This window comes from Myxine glutinosa, chromosome 6 (genome assembly GCF_964187855.1).
Source record: "Myxine glutinosa chromosome 6, kmMyxGlut1.1, whole genome shotgun sequence".
Taxonomy (NCBI): domain Eukaryota; kingdom Metazoa; phylum Chordata; class Myxini; order Myxiniformes; family Myxinidae; genus Myxine; species Myxine glutinosa.
The window spans coordinates 49,022,404-49,038,921 of NC_136266.1; the positions used below are offsets into that span (position 1 = coordinate 49,022,404).

General features: G+C 49.2%; 1 protein-coding gene across 2 annotated transcripts in view; it reads left to right on the forward strand.

Moving 5' to 3' along the window:
- Positions 1-16,518, forward strand: part of LOC137429754 (stAR-related lipid transfer protein 7, mitochondrial) — a 64,721-nt gene that overhangs the window by 7,247 nt on the left and 40,956 nt on the right. The window contains exons 2-3 of one of the 2 annotated variants that reach the window (XM_068119968.2): positions 1,749-1,870; positions 8,851-9,026. In XM_068119968.2, coding sequence (XP_067976069.2) covers positions 1,796-1,870; positions 8,851-9,026 — 251 coding nt within the window. In that variant the 5' untranslated portion in view covers positions 1,749-1,795. The remainder of the gene's footprint in view (positions 1-1,748; positions 1,871-8,850; positions 9,027-16,518) is intronic. The other variant, XM_068119967.2, reaches the window with a different exon arrangement.

Here is a 16,518-nt window from a genome sequence, read left to right on the forward strand (position 1 = left end):
GGTGAACTTCCCCTGCGCCATCTCATTGTTCACCTTGATGGCCCTACTCTGTCAGACAACACATTTTCCGGGCCAATAGGAAAGCTCCTTGCTTCTGCTACAGACTTGGATATCAATCCAAACTTCCCCCGGATCTTTGTTGGCCCTCCACTGATCAAGCTGTCTGACAAGGCCATTGAAGATCTCTCAACTGATCAACACTATGGCTATAAAATTGTCTGTGCAATCAGGGATGGAGTGCTTCCTGCAAGGCTGGCTCTAGTGGAGATTGGACCAGTAAACCACAGCCGCTGGCTCACCACAGCGAACAGACTTCTCAGGCTCTGGGTGTCAAAGCATGGACTGAAAGGAAAGAACCGGAAGAATCTGCAATTCATTGTGGAATTCATCATTGGAGTGTATTATCCATGTTGGTTCAACGTGAAAGTCAAGCACTCCTGGATCGAAGGGCCTAGGCACATCTTGTTTCAGCTGGACTGCCTCAAGTCCCAGAGGAAGGAGGTGCTGGACCTTGTGATGCCGACTGTGAGAAGATCTGCTTGGTATGCCCACAGTGAAGCCATCCTCCAAACACTGCTGTGCTCTGAGGATCAGAAGGAGAGGACTGAGGGGGTGGAGAGAATCCTGGCCATCAGGGGAGAGGGGGACCCAGACACTCAGCTGGGGGACTCCTCTGTCAGGACCAGAAAGACACCTGACATCAACTGTGATGCTTCAGCATTGGTAACTTGATCAGCTGGTCAGAAGGTGTGTCAGAGCCACCTCTCACCTGCTCCCTAAGCACCTCGGAGGTGAAGAACTTCATCAACACCCCCATGGAGGTGCTCAACTGGCTTTGCCACACACAAAACATTGAGAGGGTTGTTAAAATGGTGACTGAGGCTTCTGCTAAGTACTTCTCACAGGAAAAGAGGGATGGAGGCATCAGGGCTCAGGAGACCAGCAGGAGGCTGATGTCCAAGAATGAGTCAAAGCAGGACTTGTGCAACCTGGTAAAGTTCAAGAAGTAAGGAGATTGATCTTTGTAATTGTAACCAGTGATATACATACAGTTCACCTGTTAATAAATATGTACATTTGATTTGGCTGTGTCAATATGAATGATTTCCCTTATATCTTTTAATAGCTTATAAAGGGGTTCGAAAGGGTAAAATTGGCAATTTAGAAATACAAATTGATGTAGGTTAGAGTTATCCTATCCAAAAAATAAACTCATATTTGAATTCCCCATAAAAAAACACATAATATAGACACCCCTCATGTTAGGATTTCCTTCAGATTGATTTTGGCACCTGAGTATGACCCGCCCTAAATTGTACCATGCCGATTGACGCTGCATTCGATGGTGATCAATAAAGACTCCATCTCATAAGCTGGCTCAACGTCGTCTTATTACAGTGTATAAGGGTGGTGTATAAGCTTAAATAGCGCTAAACTTCCGGATTTTTTCAACGATCTTGTAAATCATTTTATTAAAATTGAAGTATATGCTTGAAGATGGCGTGGGGTATCGTGTTGTATGAACTCTCCAGCCGCTACTGATATTGCTACAAGTAATCCTGCAGGCTGACCTGGGATGTGTTTTGATTGGAGTCTTTCACGAACAGGCTGGATTGGCCTGACGTTTGACTAAAGTTGATTTGGGGGGAATTTGTAATTTGTTCAGTGTGCTGGCGATACCTCGCCTACTATTGGAACGAAAGACACAGTGGATCGAATCTTCAAAATCTAACGGCTGGTGCTCGCAGACGGGACACTGGGCCAAACACCCATTTGAGGAACACGACACGTTGTGATGCATCACCCTGCCTGTGAAGCACCACGTTTCAGAGTCGTGCCAAGAACTGAACCCACACTTGACATCTCGAAGGTAAAAGTGCTAACATTGCACCATCCTGTCAGACCAACACGGGAAAGTGATGTGTTTATCAGATTGAAATGTTAGCAAATATAATGAAGTGACATCTTGAGGATGAGAGTAGCAGTGACATCGCCAAAGTAGTTTGGGTCTTGTTTTGGGACTATAATTTGCTATCTTAACTAGAACGGCTAAGGTAGAGCACATGGTTTCACCTTGTGTGCGCATTCTGAACAAAAATACCATCGTTAACTGAAGATGCTACTATATGGTCAACACACATATATATATATATATATATATATATATATATATATATATATATATATATATATATATATATATATATATATATATATATATATATATATTGTTGGGGTTTTGAGAACCCTGCACTGTGTAAAGTGTTGTAAATATACCCCTTTGTAAATAATTCTTTGTGTAAATACCTCCATTCATTGTCAAGATAGTAGGAATAGTCCCTGGTGTTGCGATAGTCCCTGGTGTTGGGCTAGCGGCTAGGGTGCCGGCTTAGGATCCTAGGATCCTGGGTTCGAATCCCGGTCAATCGCTGAATTAACGCCAGGGGGGTTGACTCAGCCTGTCATCCTTCCGAGGTCGGCAAATTGAGTACCAGTTCACTGGTAATTCCCTGCTTGTCGTTAAAGGCGGCAAAAAGGGTTGGCGTCAGGAAGGGCATCCGGCCGTAAAACATTGCTTCAAAAAGGGGACCAAAAAACAACAACAACCACAGTTCCCGAAAAAGGCCAACCCCCGCTTGCGGGGAAAAAATGGCCTCTAAAGGTGGTTTTTATTGTCAAGATCAAAGGTCGTTCCCTAGTTAGTCCACATCGCAACACGTAGCGAACCATAGGCCCTCTTCATAGTTATTTCATTATTATGTGTTTCAGGTAAGGCTGTGTTTCCAATAGTTTGACTCTACGTTGCATTAATCGAATAAGATAGGTCCCTTTCGTTCCCTTCAAAAGCAGTCCGAATGGTTTTCTATCCCGCAAGACGCCATTGCCCATGTGCTCCATCTCGGAGAAGAAGGGGGGAGGAGCCGCTAAATCACGGGCGTGGCACGTCGTCATCATCGGAGGTGGAGTCAGCCAGCCCAAACCACCAACCAGCACCGCGGTGAGCGAACCGGTAGGCGTGCCCTCGCAGCCCGCGGCCTGATACGGCGACGAGCAATAAAAGCGACTGCGAGGGACTGCTTACGCAGAGGAACAAGGGACTGCTTACGCAGAGGAGTGAGGGAGCACGAGAGTCGGTGGAGCGTCAGTTGAGTGAGTGAGTTGGAGTGAGGGGTTCTGAAGAAAGTTGAGTGAGTGGGACGAACAAGTACGAGGGCCGGTGAGAAGGCATGAGAGACGAGCTGCGCGGAGCTGTTTCAGAAAGCCCTGCCGTGTGAAACCGATTGCGTGGAGCCACTGGCTGCTCGCTTCCAGCGTGGAGCTGGAGCGGACCTCTTTGCTGCACTTTCCCGCCCAAACCTTCCAGCCCTGCTGTTCTGCACGGACCCTTCTCCTTCGTCCAGCCATTCCTGCCTGCAATTTCCCTTTGTCGTGCAAGTCCGTGGTCTGTCCTTTGTGTTGTCTGGGGTTCCATAATTAAGACTGTTTAAGACTTGCCCTGTGTATCTGCTTTCTCTTCTGTAAATTACTTTCGTTTCTCTTTCTTTGGTTTTGTGTAAATAATTAATAAATACCTGTTCCTCCTTAATCTTTGGTTTCATTCTTCCCCGTTCGCTTTAGTCTTTTCCTGATTGAGTATCTGTGGCGCGATTTTGGCCGAACCGCTTTTAATCGGGTTTAGTTCATTGCTAACGGCTCGGATTCCGGATTGCTAAACCGCTCGGCAAACTCCGTCTTGTCCGGGATTCGAGCGGGGCCATCCACCTGCTTTGTGGAGGGATTGGCGGAGGTGTCCGGGAATCCCTTGACCAATCACCTTGGCCAATCCCACCCCACCAAGGAGCGGGATAGTTCCAGGGACGGAGACGGCCAGCTTAACAAGACAAGGGGATTAAGCCCCCCTTGCTAAGGGGAGTGCCGTACTCAGGTTCCGTAACAATATATATACACGCACTCACACGCCTTTTTTTTTGTTTTGTATACAAGATCGAGGCTCGTGAAAGAGCTAACATCAATCACAAAAAGGACAAACGGACACACAAAACATACAATAAAAGGAGCGGTAGACAAGATGGGGAGAGAGAGGGAAGCACACAAGTACAACAGCAGAGAACAGGGACAACGGAAGATCCGAGAGCGACTTCATAACGCTTCATAAGGTTTTGACCCTTTTGTTGCTGCCCCTTATTACATGCAAAATCTAAGATTCACAAGTAACTCTACTATATATTGGTCTGGGCTGTCGATCGCCTACAGGTCACATTTTTACTCTGATATTCACAAAACGTAACCACCTGGTGGAGGTAGTGACAAGCTCGAAGCCAATTTTTATTTCGGTCAATACGTCCAAAGGGCAACGTCGCATTAATCGTCAATTTTCAATCGATTCACTTGTTGAACAGTGAACTGTATATAAAACACAGGTGGACAGTGAATTATTGCCGAGGTGAAGTCTTTCGACCCATGTGAGTAGGTTTATTAATGAAGTACTGTTTGAATGTTAGTTGGACTGTGAATACGTCTATTATCTATATAATAATACCGTAAGGACTCGACTTTGTTATCCCTTTTACGCCGCACCCAGTGACCCGATGCCCACGGCACTAATGGATTTACGATCTACGAACCGCGCTCTTTGTTTATCACGTACAGACATACTCGAAAAATCTGAATTAGCCGACGTTGGGGCCCAAAAGCATCCGATTAACTGCCGATACGACGCCATTGTATTGGCGTCTGCTGGGCGAAGGCGAAGCGAGCCGTCCGCTGATTGGACAGTCGAGTGGTGTGAACATGGGTGGTGTGAACCAAATGGTCTTTTTATTCCCTTGAACATTTTAAATTAGGATAAATAAGGAAACGTCTTTATCGTCATTTTAATAAAGTTAAATGGAGTGACGTTGCGATACTCGGGGTGCGTTGCATAAATCCTCGTAACTCAGAGAGGTGTAGCAGGTGGCGAGACGTAAGGAAGCTTAAAGATAACGAGCTGAAAACAGACGAACGATATGTCAATCTCTTTCTACACCGAACGGAAATAAAAGTATGAGAGCGGGAAGGCATGGCCTGAGCACTTCGAGCAGAGAGGACTGATTGGACTTAACTTAAAGAGAAAAAATTGGAGCTTAACGGAAGAAGAAGATCCCATGAGCGCTCCCCTATGCCATCCATAATGGTACACTCTATCCATACACCACATCCTCCCTTCCGTGGATGTTCCACGGGTTTCGGCTAGTACTTATTATTTCACCTTGATTACGTCTATTAATTACGGACTATTGGAACATACCTTTTCGACATGTAGTTGTAGACTTTTAGAGCCCTTGCACCTTTTGGACCTTACAGGCCATTTACACCTTTTAAGACCCTTTCGGCCCCTTAGACTTCTGAAAACCTTTACACCCTTTAAACCCCTTGATCCTTATACTTGCAGACCCATTAGACCCTTTTTAGACACTTTAAACCCTTTATATCCGAAATACACCTTATACCTTCAAGACTCCTCAGTCACTTAAGACTCTATTAAGCTAAGACCCAAGCCTGGTGTTGAATTAATGGTTAAGGTGTCTGGTCTTCGGGTCCCGAGTTTGAGCCCTTGTCATGCCGTTGAATTAACACCAGGTGTGTTGACTCAGCCCCTCATTCTTCTGAGGTTGGCAAAATGAGTACCAATGTACTGGTAATAGGGGGCATTGTATCAGCAGCAGAGCTGTGCCTCCAGAGAATGATGCGGCGAAGCAGCCACAGGCTGTATACCACCTGCGACCTCCACCTTAAGAGTATTTTGACCCTAAGACCCTTTTGACCCCACTAGACCTGGCCGGGAGCCTTCTGCAGTAACACGATGGTCCAGAGCCATAATTAAATGCCCCTCCTCCCTCATTGGCAAAGCGCCTCAGTACCACGCAAAGAGGGCGCAAAATACAATCGATGAATTAATTTTTCTCTTTCTTTTTTTCAGGTTCTACTCATCTTGGTTGGTAGAATAGGGAAGGGTCCCACGTGGCAAGGGCAAGGGTCCCACGTGGCAGAGGGAAGGGTCCCACGTGGCAAAGCAAAGGTCCCACGTGGCAAAGACAAGGGTCCCACGTGGCAAAGGCAAGGGTCCCCACGTGGCAAAGGCAAGGGTCCCCACGTGGCAAAGGCAAGGGTCCCCACGTGGCAAAGGCAAGGGTCCCCACGTGGCAAAGGCAAGGGTCCCCACGTGGCAAAGGCAAGGGTCCCCACGTGGCAAAGGCAAGGGTCCCCACGTGGCAAAGGCAAGGGTCCCCACGTGGCAAAGGCAAGGGTCCCCACGTGGCAAAGGCAAGGGTCCCCACGTGGCAAAGGCAAGGGTCCCCACGTGGCAAAGGCAAGGGTCCGCACGTGGCAAAGGCAAGGGTCCCCACGTCACAAAGGCAAGGGTCCCACGTGGCAAAGGCAAGGGTCCCACGTGGCAAAGGCAAGGGTCCCACGTGGCAAAGGCAAGGGTCCCAATTGGCAAAGGCAAGGGTCCCAATTGGCAAAGGCAAGGGTCCAAATTGGCAAAGGCAAGGGTCCCAATTGGCAAAGGCAAGGGTCCCAATTGGCAAAGGCAAGGGTCCCAATTGGCAAAGGCAAGGGTCCCAATTGGCAAAGGCAAGGGTCCCAATTGGCAAAGGCAAGGGTCCCAATTGGCAAAGGCAAGGGTCCCAATTGGCAAAGGCAAGGGTCCCAATTGGCAAAGGCAAGGGTCCCAATTGGCAAAGGCAAGGGTCCCAATTGGCAAAGGCAAGGGTCCCACGTGGCAAAGGCAAGGGTCCCACGTGGCAAAGGCAAGGGTCCCACGTGGCAAAGGCAGGGGTCCCACGTGGCAAAGGCAAGGGTCCCACGTGGCAAAGGCAAGGGTCCCACGTGGCAAAGGCAAGGGTCCCACGTGGCAAAGGCAAGGGTCCCACGTGGCAAAGGCAAGGGTCCCACGTGGCAAAGGCAAGGGTCCCACGTGGCAAAGGCAAGGGTCCCACGTGGCAAAGGCAAGGGTCCCACGTGGCAAAGGCAAGGGTCCCACGTGGCAAAGGCAAGGGTCCCACGTGGCAAAGGCAAGGGTCCCACGTGGCAAAGGCAAGGGTCCCACGTGGCAAAGGCAAGGGTCCCACGTGGCAAAGGCAAGGGTCCCACGTGGCAAAGGCAAGGGTCCCACGTGGCAAAGGCAAGGGTCCCACGTGGCAAAGGCAAGGGTCCCACGTGGCAAAGGCAAGGGTCCCACGTGGCAAAGGCAAGGGTCCCACGTGGCAAAGGCAAGGGTCCCACGTGGCAAAGGCAAGGGTCCCACGTGGCAAAGGCAAGGGTCCCACGTGGCAAAGGCAAGGGTCCCACGTGGCAAAGGCAAGGGTCCCACGTGGCAAAGGCAAGGGTCCCACGTGGCAAAGGCAAGGGTCCCACGTGGCAAAGGCAAGGGTCCCACGTGGCAAAGGCAAGGGTCCCACGTGGCAAAGGCAAGGGTCCCACGTGGCAAAGGCAAGGGTCCCACGTGGCAAAGGCAAGGGTCCCACGTGGCAAAGGCAAGGGTCCCACGTGGCAAAGGCAAGGGTCCCACGTGGCAAAGGCAAGGGTCCCACGTGGCAAAGGCAAGGGTCCCACGTGGCAAAGGCAAGGGTCCCACGTGGCAAAGGCAAGGGTCCCACGTGGCAAAGGCAAGGGTCCCACGTGGCAAAGGCAAGGGTCCCACGTGGCAAAGGCAAGGGTCCCACGTGGCAAAGGCAAGGGTCCCACGTGGCAAAGGCAAGGGTCCCACGTGGCAAAGGCAAGGGTCCCACGTGGCAAAGGCAAGGGTCCCACGTGGCACAGGCAAGGGTCCCACGTGGCACAGGCAAGGGTCCCACGTGGCATACGCACGGGTCCCACGTGGCATACGCACGGGTCCCACGTGGCAAACGCAAGGGTCCCACGTGGCAAACGCAAGGGTCCCACGTGGCAAACGCAAGGGTCCCACGTGGCAAACGCAAGGGTCCCACGTGGCAAAGGCAAGGGTCCCACGTGGCAAAGGCAAGGGTCCCACGTGGCAAAGGCAAGGGTCCCACGTGGCAAAGGCAAGGGTCCCACGTGGCAAAGGCAAGGGTCCCACGTGGCAAAGGCAAGGGTCCCACGTGGCAAAGGCAAGGGTCCCACGTGGCAAAGGCAAGGGTCCCACGTGGCAAAGGCAAGGGTCCCACGTGGCAAAGGCAAGGGTCCCACGTGGCAAAGGCAAGGGTCCCACGTGGCAAAGGCAAGGGTCCCACGTGGCAAAGGCAAGGGTCCCACGTGGCAAAGGCAAGGGTCCCACGTGGCAAAGGCAAGGGTCCCACGTGGCATACGCAAGGGTCCCACGTGGCAACGGCAAGGGTCCCACGTGGCAAAGGCAAGGGTCCCACGTGGCACAGAAAAAAAAAACCGGTGTCCATGACAACAATTTCACCCCCATTATAGTCAAATCAGGTTTTTTGTCATTTTATTTTTGCCAAACCTCAGGAAGTTTTCAAGATATCAAATTGTAACTTATGCAGCTTGTTAGTATGCATGTGTAGTATATGTGTATAAAATCTGGTTAAAATTGGTCAAAGGTAAATGTCAATAACATCCAAAATGTGTGTAAGCACCTTTAGGTGGCAATTAAGAAATGTATCAACCAAATTTGTTATGCACAACATTCAATCATCTAAAACACTTGATAGGTTAAATTTTCTAAATTCGCAAATTGCTGTTTCCATGGCAACTGTTGTTTATTTGGATTTCGTAAGTATTGCTGTGCACAACGTCTTTATTGTTATTCCAGTTGCTATGGCTATAGTTGTAGATTGGATTTGTTGCTTGGTGCCAAATGATCTTGGGTGTTTCTGTGCTTTCTTGTTTGAACAGGTTTCTCGACGTGGCAAAGCGTTGTGGATTCCGGAACACAGTCAGGGTCGCAAAGAGCGTGGGCGACGGGATGGACTCTGGAGCCTAGAAAGAAAGGGTCGTTCTCTGGCAGCAGCCATCGTTGGCCTGATGTTCAGCTGGGAAGAGCAACAAGTCAAAGATGCTGAGTTGGATACGTGAGTGCAGAGTGTTTGTCCGACAGGATGGTGCAGAGTTGAAGTTGCTGTGGATGATGAAGCAAACCCTAATTTCTAGAAAGAGATTTCACTTACCATTGAGCTTTCCAGACTTCGGACGATTCTCATCCCGATTATATACTGATTTGTGTTTCCCACAAATCTTTTGGATGGAGGTTAAGCTGGGTGGTCCTGTCTGCTACAATTGTCTGGTAGCCGATCCCCTGAACAAATTACAAATTCCTTACCCTCCAGTTGAACATCAGGCCTGCCCAGCCAGTTCCAAAAAGACTTGTGCTGGAATTATTCCTCCTTTGCCAACCCTACAATAAGGTGGAATTAATTGGCACCTTAGTAGTAGTAGTAGTAGTAGTAGTAGTAAAAAATGTAGTAGTAGTAGTGCTTTTGTTGGAAAGATAATAGAGGTTTGCGCTCAGGACTCAGGAAAGTTCAGGCAAACATAAGTTTCCTGTTTAAGGGGCCAAGTGGGATAAAATGCAGGGTTTTACACGCCATCAAACAAATGCACATATCTACACTCACAGACAAGCTACCCCCGACAAACCATATATCACTGGAAAGCTGACAATCTGGAGAATACAAAAATTGAAGAATTGAGACAATACACCTTCAAATAAGGAAATTACATTTATTTTCCTCAACACAATTGAAAATTTACATTTTTGCATTTTGTCAGCAAAATTGCAATCCCATACAACTAACTCAGGCAATCTACTTTTTTTCCTCAGTTTTACATATTATAGGGATGTCCTAATATTTCACTGATGGCTTTTCTTCAAATCAGTTTATTTCAGCTGCACACTGATTATTTTTTGTAGAAACAGAAAAAGGTGACATTTTACTTCATACATTTTTTTAAAGTAGGGGTATCCCTAAAAGCCATCATTAATTCACTCAACACCTCAAACCTGACTTTTTTTTTTTTTTTTTTTTTTTTTGTATACAGAGTCGAGGCTCGTGAAAGAGCTAACATTTATCAAACAAACAAATCAAACAAACAAGCAAACAAAGTATATAAAAAGGGGAGCAGTCGACAAGATGGGGAGAGAAGGGGAGGAAGCACTCAAACACAACATTTGAGACCAGGGACATCGGGAGATGTGTGGGAGGGAGAGGGCCTGGGGGGGGGGGGGCAGGATAGGTATAAAACGCAAGGACACCAAGGACTTCCAGGAAAGAAGTCGGTATTTCAAAAACGTGGATTTGGGGTGAAATTAGTGGGGGTAGAAAAGATCAGGTTTTGGATGGGGGAAGTTAAGAGATGGTGGTGAACTGCTGTTTTAAAGACCTGGAGGGAGGAGTGGGATTGAAGAGAGTGAGGGAGTTTGTTCCAGAGGTGGGAGAAAAGAGGAATGAAGGAGTGAAGGTGAGCGGAGAGTCTTGATTTTGGCAGTTTAACCATAGGAGGGTTGCAGGCAGATCTTGTGCGACCTGTAGGAATATTTGGGGGACAGAGCCCAGAGAGCTGGGGGAGCAAGGCCGGAGAGGAGTCGGTAGAAGACAGAAAGACGACCAACCTGCCTGCGGTGAGTGAGTGTGAGGCCCTCGGAGTTAGCTTCATCGCGGGAGATTCCAATGATTCTGAAAGCTTTGGTTTCAACAGCATGAAGCCGAGCTAGGTGTGAGGCAGGAGCATCGGCCCAGAAGGGCGAACAGTATTCCATTGAGCTACGGATGAAAGCCTTGTATGTGGTGAGGAGTTCAGGTGTGCCAAGGAAGGACTTCACACGACGGAGGATGCCCAGTCGGCGACTGGCTTTGGAGGCCAGATTTGAAATGTGGTTTTCCCAGGAAAGATCATTGCAGATAGTGAGACCCAAAAGCTTGAGTGACAAAACGTCTTGGAGAGGATTGTTCAGAAAGTGGATGGGAGGGTTGACCAGTCGGTCTTTTCGGAGAGACATCGTAAGAATGTGAGATTTGTCAGGATGGAAAGACATGTTCCACTTGTTTGACCAGTCTGATTTTGTTCAGGTCTGCAGAGAGTGAGGAGGCTGCAGACTGCCGATCTGAGGGATGAGGAATGGAGCGGCAGAGAGTGGAGTCATCAGCAAAGAGATATGGAGAGGATTTTCAAGAGAGTCAGAGAGATCATTGATGAAGACCAGAAAAAGCACAGGGCCCAGAACACTGCCTTGGGGAACCCCAGCCTGATCAGGAAGGGGAGATGAGAGAAACCCATTCAGGGCCACACGTTGACTACGACTAGAGAGGAAGTCTGCAAGCCATGCGTGGAGATTTCCATGGATACCATAGGAGGAGAGTTTAGTGAGCAGAGACCGTATCGTATCGAAGCCAGACCAGCCAGCCAGACCGTATCGAAGGCACGTGATATGTCAAGGGAGACAGCTCTAATTTCCTGTTTGGCATTGAGGACCTCCATCCATTGTTGAGACAGCAGAAGCAGCATGTCCAGAGTAGAATGACCTGGTCTGAAACCAAATTGATGATCAATGATCAAGCCATTGGAGAAGAGGAAAGATTTGATATCCGAAGCAATGATGGATTCCATGACATTGCTGATAATTGGGAGAAGGCTGATTGGTCTGTAGTTGCAAGGATCTGTTTTTGCACCTTTATTGTGTAAAGCGGTGATGTTGGCTGATTTCCAAGCTGATGGCAGATGACCTTGAGCAAAAGAGAGGGTGAAGAGAACAGAGAGGGGGAGTGAAAGAGCGGAAGAACAGGATTTTAGGACCCGTGGGCTGATGCCGTCAGGTCCAGTTGCAGAATCAGAGTCGAGGGTTGACAGAAACTTCTCCACCTTGTCAGGAGGAAAGGACACAAAGTCCAGGAGCAGCTGGGTACGACTGGGTACGGTGGGTACAGAGAGGCATGGGTTTGGGACACAAGATTTAGAGGCAAACACAGAGTTGAGGCATTCAGCTTTTTCACGTGCGGAGTCAGCTGTGTAGCCGTTTGAGGTAAGGGAGGGAATGGAGGGGGCACAAACACCAGAAACAGATTTGACCAGACGCCACCAGGATTTGGAAGAGGGAGACAGGTTTGAGAGTTCGGTCTTGAGAGTGGAGAGATATTGTTTCCTGGCTCTCCTGAAGGTGGACGCACACTTGTTTCGGGCTTTGTGAAAGGAAATGAGATTTCCTTCCGTTGGATTTGCTTTCCAGGAGGCAAAGGCAAGTTGTTTCTGGGCAAATGCCTCACCACAAGATTCCATGTACCATGGATGGGAAGAAGGGTATGACAACTGAAGACGAGATGGGATAAATCTGTGCATGAGAGAGGGCAATTTACTTTGGAAGAATTCCCAGGATGAGTTGATGTCAGAGGCGGTAGAGATGGGAGACCAGTCCAGATGATTGATGGCTGCTTGATGACAGTGCCAGTTGGTCTGAGTGAAATGCCAGACTCGTCGACGCTGAGGAGGCTCTCCGAGAATGGTCAGAGAGATGTCCACTTTAACAAGCACATGATCAGATGAACTGATTGGAGCAGAAGAAGAGCAGCAGACATTTGCAGGGAAGTTAGTCATAACCAAGTCTAGAAAAGAAGATGCTCCGTTGACTGAGATCCGGGTCGGGAAATTGACAGATTGTGTCAGTCCCAGTGAGTCGCAGAAGTCCTTTGCTGAGGAGCCATAATAATAATAATAATAATAATAATACATTTATTTTATATAGCGCTTTTCAAGAAGCCCAAAGGCGCTTTGACAGAGTACAAAAAACAAGTGCAAAAAGACAAAAATCAATAGGTAAATAATCAAAGCAAAAGGAAGGAGAAGGAGAAGGAGAAGAGATAGTCAGGGGTGAAATGCTGTGGGTTAAATGTTGAATGCAGTGTTGAACAGGTGGGTCTTGAGTGATGTTTTGAATTTGGTGAGTGAGGAGGAGTCTCTGATGGTGTGAGGTAGTGAGTTCCAGAGGGTGGGAGCAGCGATGGAGAAGGCCCTGTCCCCCCAGGATCTGAATTTGGTCCGGATGGGGGGGGGGGGGGGTCAGGAGGTTGGTACCAGCAGAGCGGAGGTTGCGGGTGGGAGTGTCTCTGGAGAGGAGGTCAGTCGGGTAGGATGGGGCCAGGTTATGGAGGGCTTTGTAGGTCAAGAGGAGGATTTTGTACTGGATTCTCTGGGGGATTGGGAGCCAGTGAAGCTTATAAAGGACGGGGGTGATGTGGTCACGGGTCCGGGAATGGGTGAGTAGACGGGCAGCGGAGTTCTGAATGTATTGGAGTTTACTGGTGATTATTGAGGGTGAACCATAGAGGAGGCTGTTGCAGTAGTCCAGACGGGAGGTGATGAAGGTGTGGATGAGGGTTTCTGCAGCCGTGGAGGAGAGGGATGGACGGAGACGGGCGATGTTTTTCAGGTGAAAGAAGGCTGTCTTTGTGATCTGTTTAGTGTATTTGTCAAAGGAGAGGGTTTGGTCAAAGATGATGCCAAGATTCCGGATGTGAGGGGAGGTGGATACTGGGAAACCGTCCATGTTGAGGGCAAAGTTATGGGTGGATTTGGTGAGCGTTTTTGGGCCAATGATGATTATTTCAGATTTATCATAGTTAAGTTTGAGGAAGTTGATTTGAAGCCAGGATTTTATTTCAGTGATGCAGTTTGTCAGGATGGAGTGGGTGGCGGTGGAGATGAAAAGCTGGATGTCATCGGCGAAGCAGTGGAATTGGAGACCATGACGGCGGATTAAGTGACCAAGGGGGGACAGGTACAGGATGAAGAGGAGGGGGCCAGGAACTGAACCTTGGGGGACACCTTGGGGGAGGGGAGCAGTGGGGGATTTGCAGTTATTGATGGAGATGAACTGGCGTCTGTCAGAGAGGTAAGATTTGATCCAAGTGAGGGCAGTGCCGGTAATGTTAAAGGTGGTTTCAAGTCGGGTGAGGAGGATGGTGTGATTGATGGTGTCAAAGGCGGCGCTGAGGTCGAGGAGGATGAGAATGTTGAGGTTGCCGGCGTCAGAGGAGAGGAGAAGGTCATTGGTGATTTTGAGGAGAGCAGTTTCAGTACTGTGGTTGGAGCGGAATCCGGATTGGAATGTTTCATACAGGTTATTGGCAGAGAGGTGATGTTTGAGTTGAGTGACTACAGCACGTTCCAAAACCTTTGACAGAAAGGGTAGGTTGGAGATGGGTCTGAAGTTGTTTAGGGTGTCAGGGTTTATTCCAGGTTTTTTCAGAATGGGGGTAACAGCAGCAATTTTGAGGGATTGTGGGACGATGCCTGTAGACAGGGAGGAGTTTATTGTTGCAGTGATAAGTGGAGAGAGAGCAGGAAGGGAGGCCTTGACAAAGCTGGAGGGGATGGGGTCAAGAGTGCAGGTGGCAGTTTTAATTCCTATGAGGAGTTCAGAGAGGTCAGTAGGGGAGACTGGGGAGAACTGAGACAGGGGTTGCCACGATAAGGGGGGGCAGGTGGTTTGAGGGGGAGCGGGTGCGGTGGTGGTTAAGCTGTTGTAGATGTTGTCCATTTTGCTTTGGAAGAATGAAAGGAAGGAGATGCAGTTTTCTACTGTGAATGACTGGGTGGTGGTGTCCAGGGGGCTGAGGAGTTTGTTTATTGTAGAGAAGAGTGCTTTTGGGTTTGCAGAGCCAGAGTGGATAATTTGAGAGTAGTAGGCAGAGCGGGCACGGGAGAGGGCATCTTTGTAGTGCTGTAGGTGGTCGTTGTAGGCTTGGGAGTGAATTGTGAGACCTGTTTTATTGCGGAGTCTTTCAAGTTGGCGAGCACGAGTTTTCATCAGGCGGAGTTCATGGGTAAACCAGGGAGCAGAATGGGTGAAAGAAACCGTGTTGGTTTTTATAGGCGCAAGCTGGTCAAGGCAGGAGGAGAGAGTGTGGTTGTAGTCGTCAGTGAGGTCAGAAGGGGTGTGGAGGTCAACGAAGGGAGAAGTGGACATTTTTTCAGAGAGGGTGGATGAGAATGAGGTAGGTGAAAGAGCGTTTAGCTTACGGAAGTTGATAGTGCGATAATCCCTTGGTGCTGGGGTGGGGATGTTGATGGTCATAGTGATGGCTAAGTGGTCAGAGAGGGTGAGGTCGGAGCCAGAGAGATGGTGCAAAATTAATCAAGTAGAGCAGACAAGGTCCAGAATGTGCCCACGGTTATGGGTAGGAAAGTTGACATGTTGAGTGAGGTTAAAGCAGGTGAGTAAATCAGTGAAGTCAGTGGTTATTGTGGAGTCAGTGGAGTCCATGTGGATATTGAAATCACTGAGGAGGAGGATTGAGGGTGAGAGGGAACAGAGCTGGGTCAGAAAGTAGGAGATGTCAGACAGGAATGATGGGTGTGGTTTGGGAGGGCGGTAGACGACAGCCATGACTGACTGCGTGTGACCAGAGAGTTTGAAAGCCAGGTGTTCAAATGATGGAGCAGATGAGATGGAGATGAGGCTGGTCTTGATGTCCTGTCGGTGTATTACGGCAATTCCACCACCTCGGCCCTCCGAGCGTGGTTTATTGATGTATGAATATCCATTGGGTGTAGTGAGTTTGAGTGAGAAATAGTCCAGAGGTTGTTGCCAGGTTTCAGTGAGACAGAGAAAGTCCAGTTTATTATCCAGAATGTAGTCGTTCAGGATGAGGCTTTTGTTGTCGAGGGACCGGGTATTGAACAGAGTGAGCTTGATGTTGGTTTGTACGGTGGGGATGAACTCAGGTGATTTAGCCAGGGTTTGCAGACAGGAGGTGCGATCGTGTGCGTTGCTGTGACCAGGTGCGCTGGGACGATGAGTGGGAGTGCACTGAGCCATGGCTGGTGAGAGAGGTACCCACACCCAGGCAACTGGCATGGTGACAATTGAAATCACCACATATGAGAAAGAGAGAGTTGGGATGAGTAGATCGAAGTTGGTCCATATTAGACGGCGAGATGTAGAAGGAGTCATCACCGTTTGGTGGACGCTACAACACACATATGAAAAAAAGGTGGGACCGAAGGGGAAGCCGTAGCCAGAGGTACTCCTGGGGGTGAGGTGGAGAGAGGGCAGTGCAGGGCGAGTGAGGAAGAGAGTTTTTGATAAAGATAGCAACCCCACCTCCAGGACGAGGCTCAGGTCTATCATACCGGAGGAGGGAGTAACCCGGGAGAGATATTAAGGAATCGGAGACATCATGAAGGAGGAAAGTTTCTGTTAAGCAGATCAAGTCTGGTTTGTCAGAAGCAACCTGTATGGAGAGATCAGTCAAGTTGGAGCGAAGGCCCTGGATGTTTGATGTCCATACCGTTATTGAAGAGGGAGGGGGAGCATCGGATACAGAACAGGGGGGGGCGAGGGGGGAGGGGTAAGGTAAGATGTGGAAGAGGTAGGGAGAGATGTTGAAAGTGTGTCAGAGATTTCAGAATAGCTTGTAGAAAGGGAAGGATGGGGCGGACAAAAGGTTTGATGAAGATTGTGTGAGTCACAGTGAGGTGTTATTTGAGGGGGGGGGGGGAAGGGGGGGAGAAGAGTGAGAAAGAAGGTTGGGGGCGATGGAGGTGAGAGTTGGAAGGGGGAAGAAGCGGGGA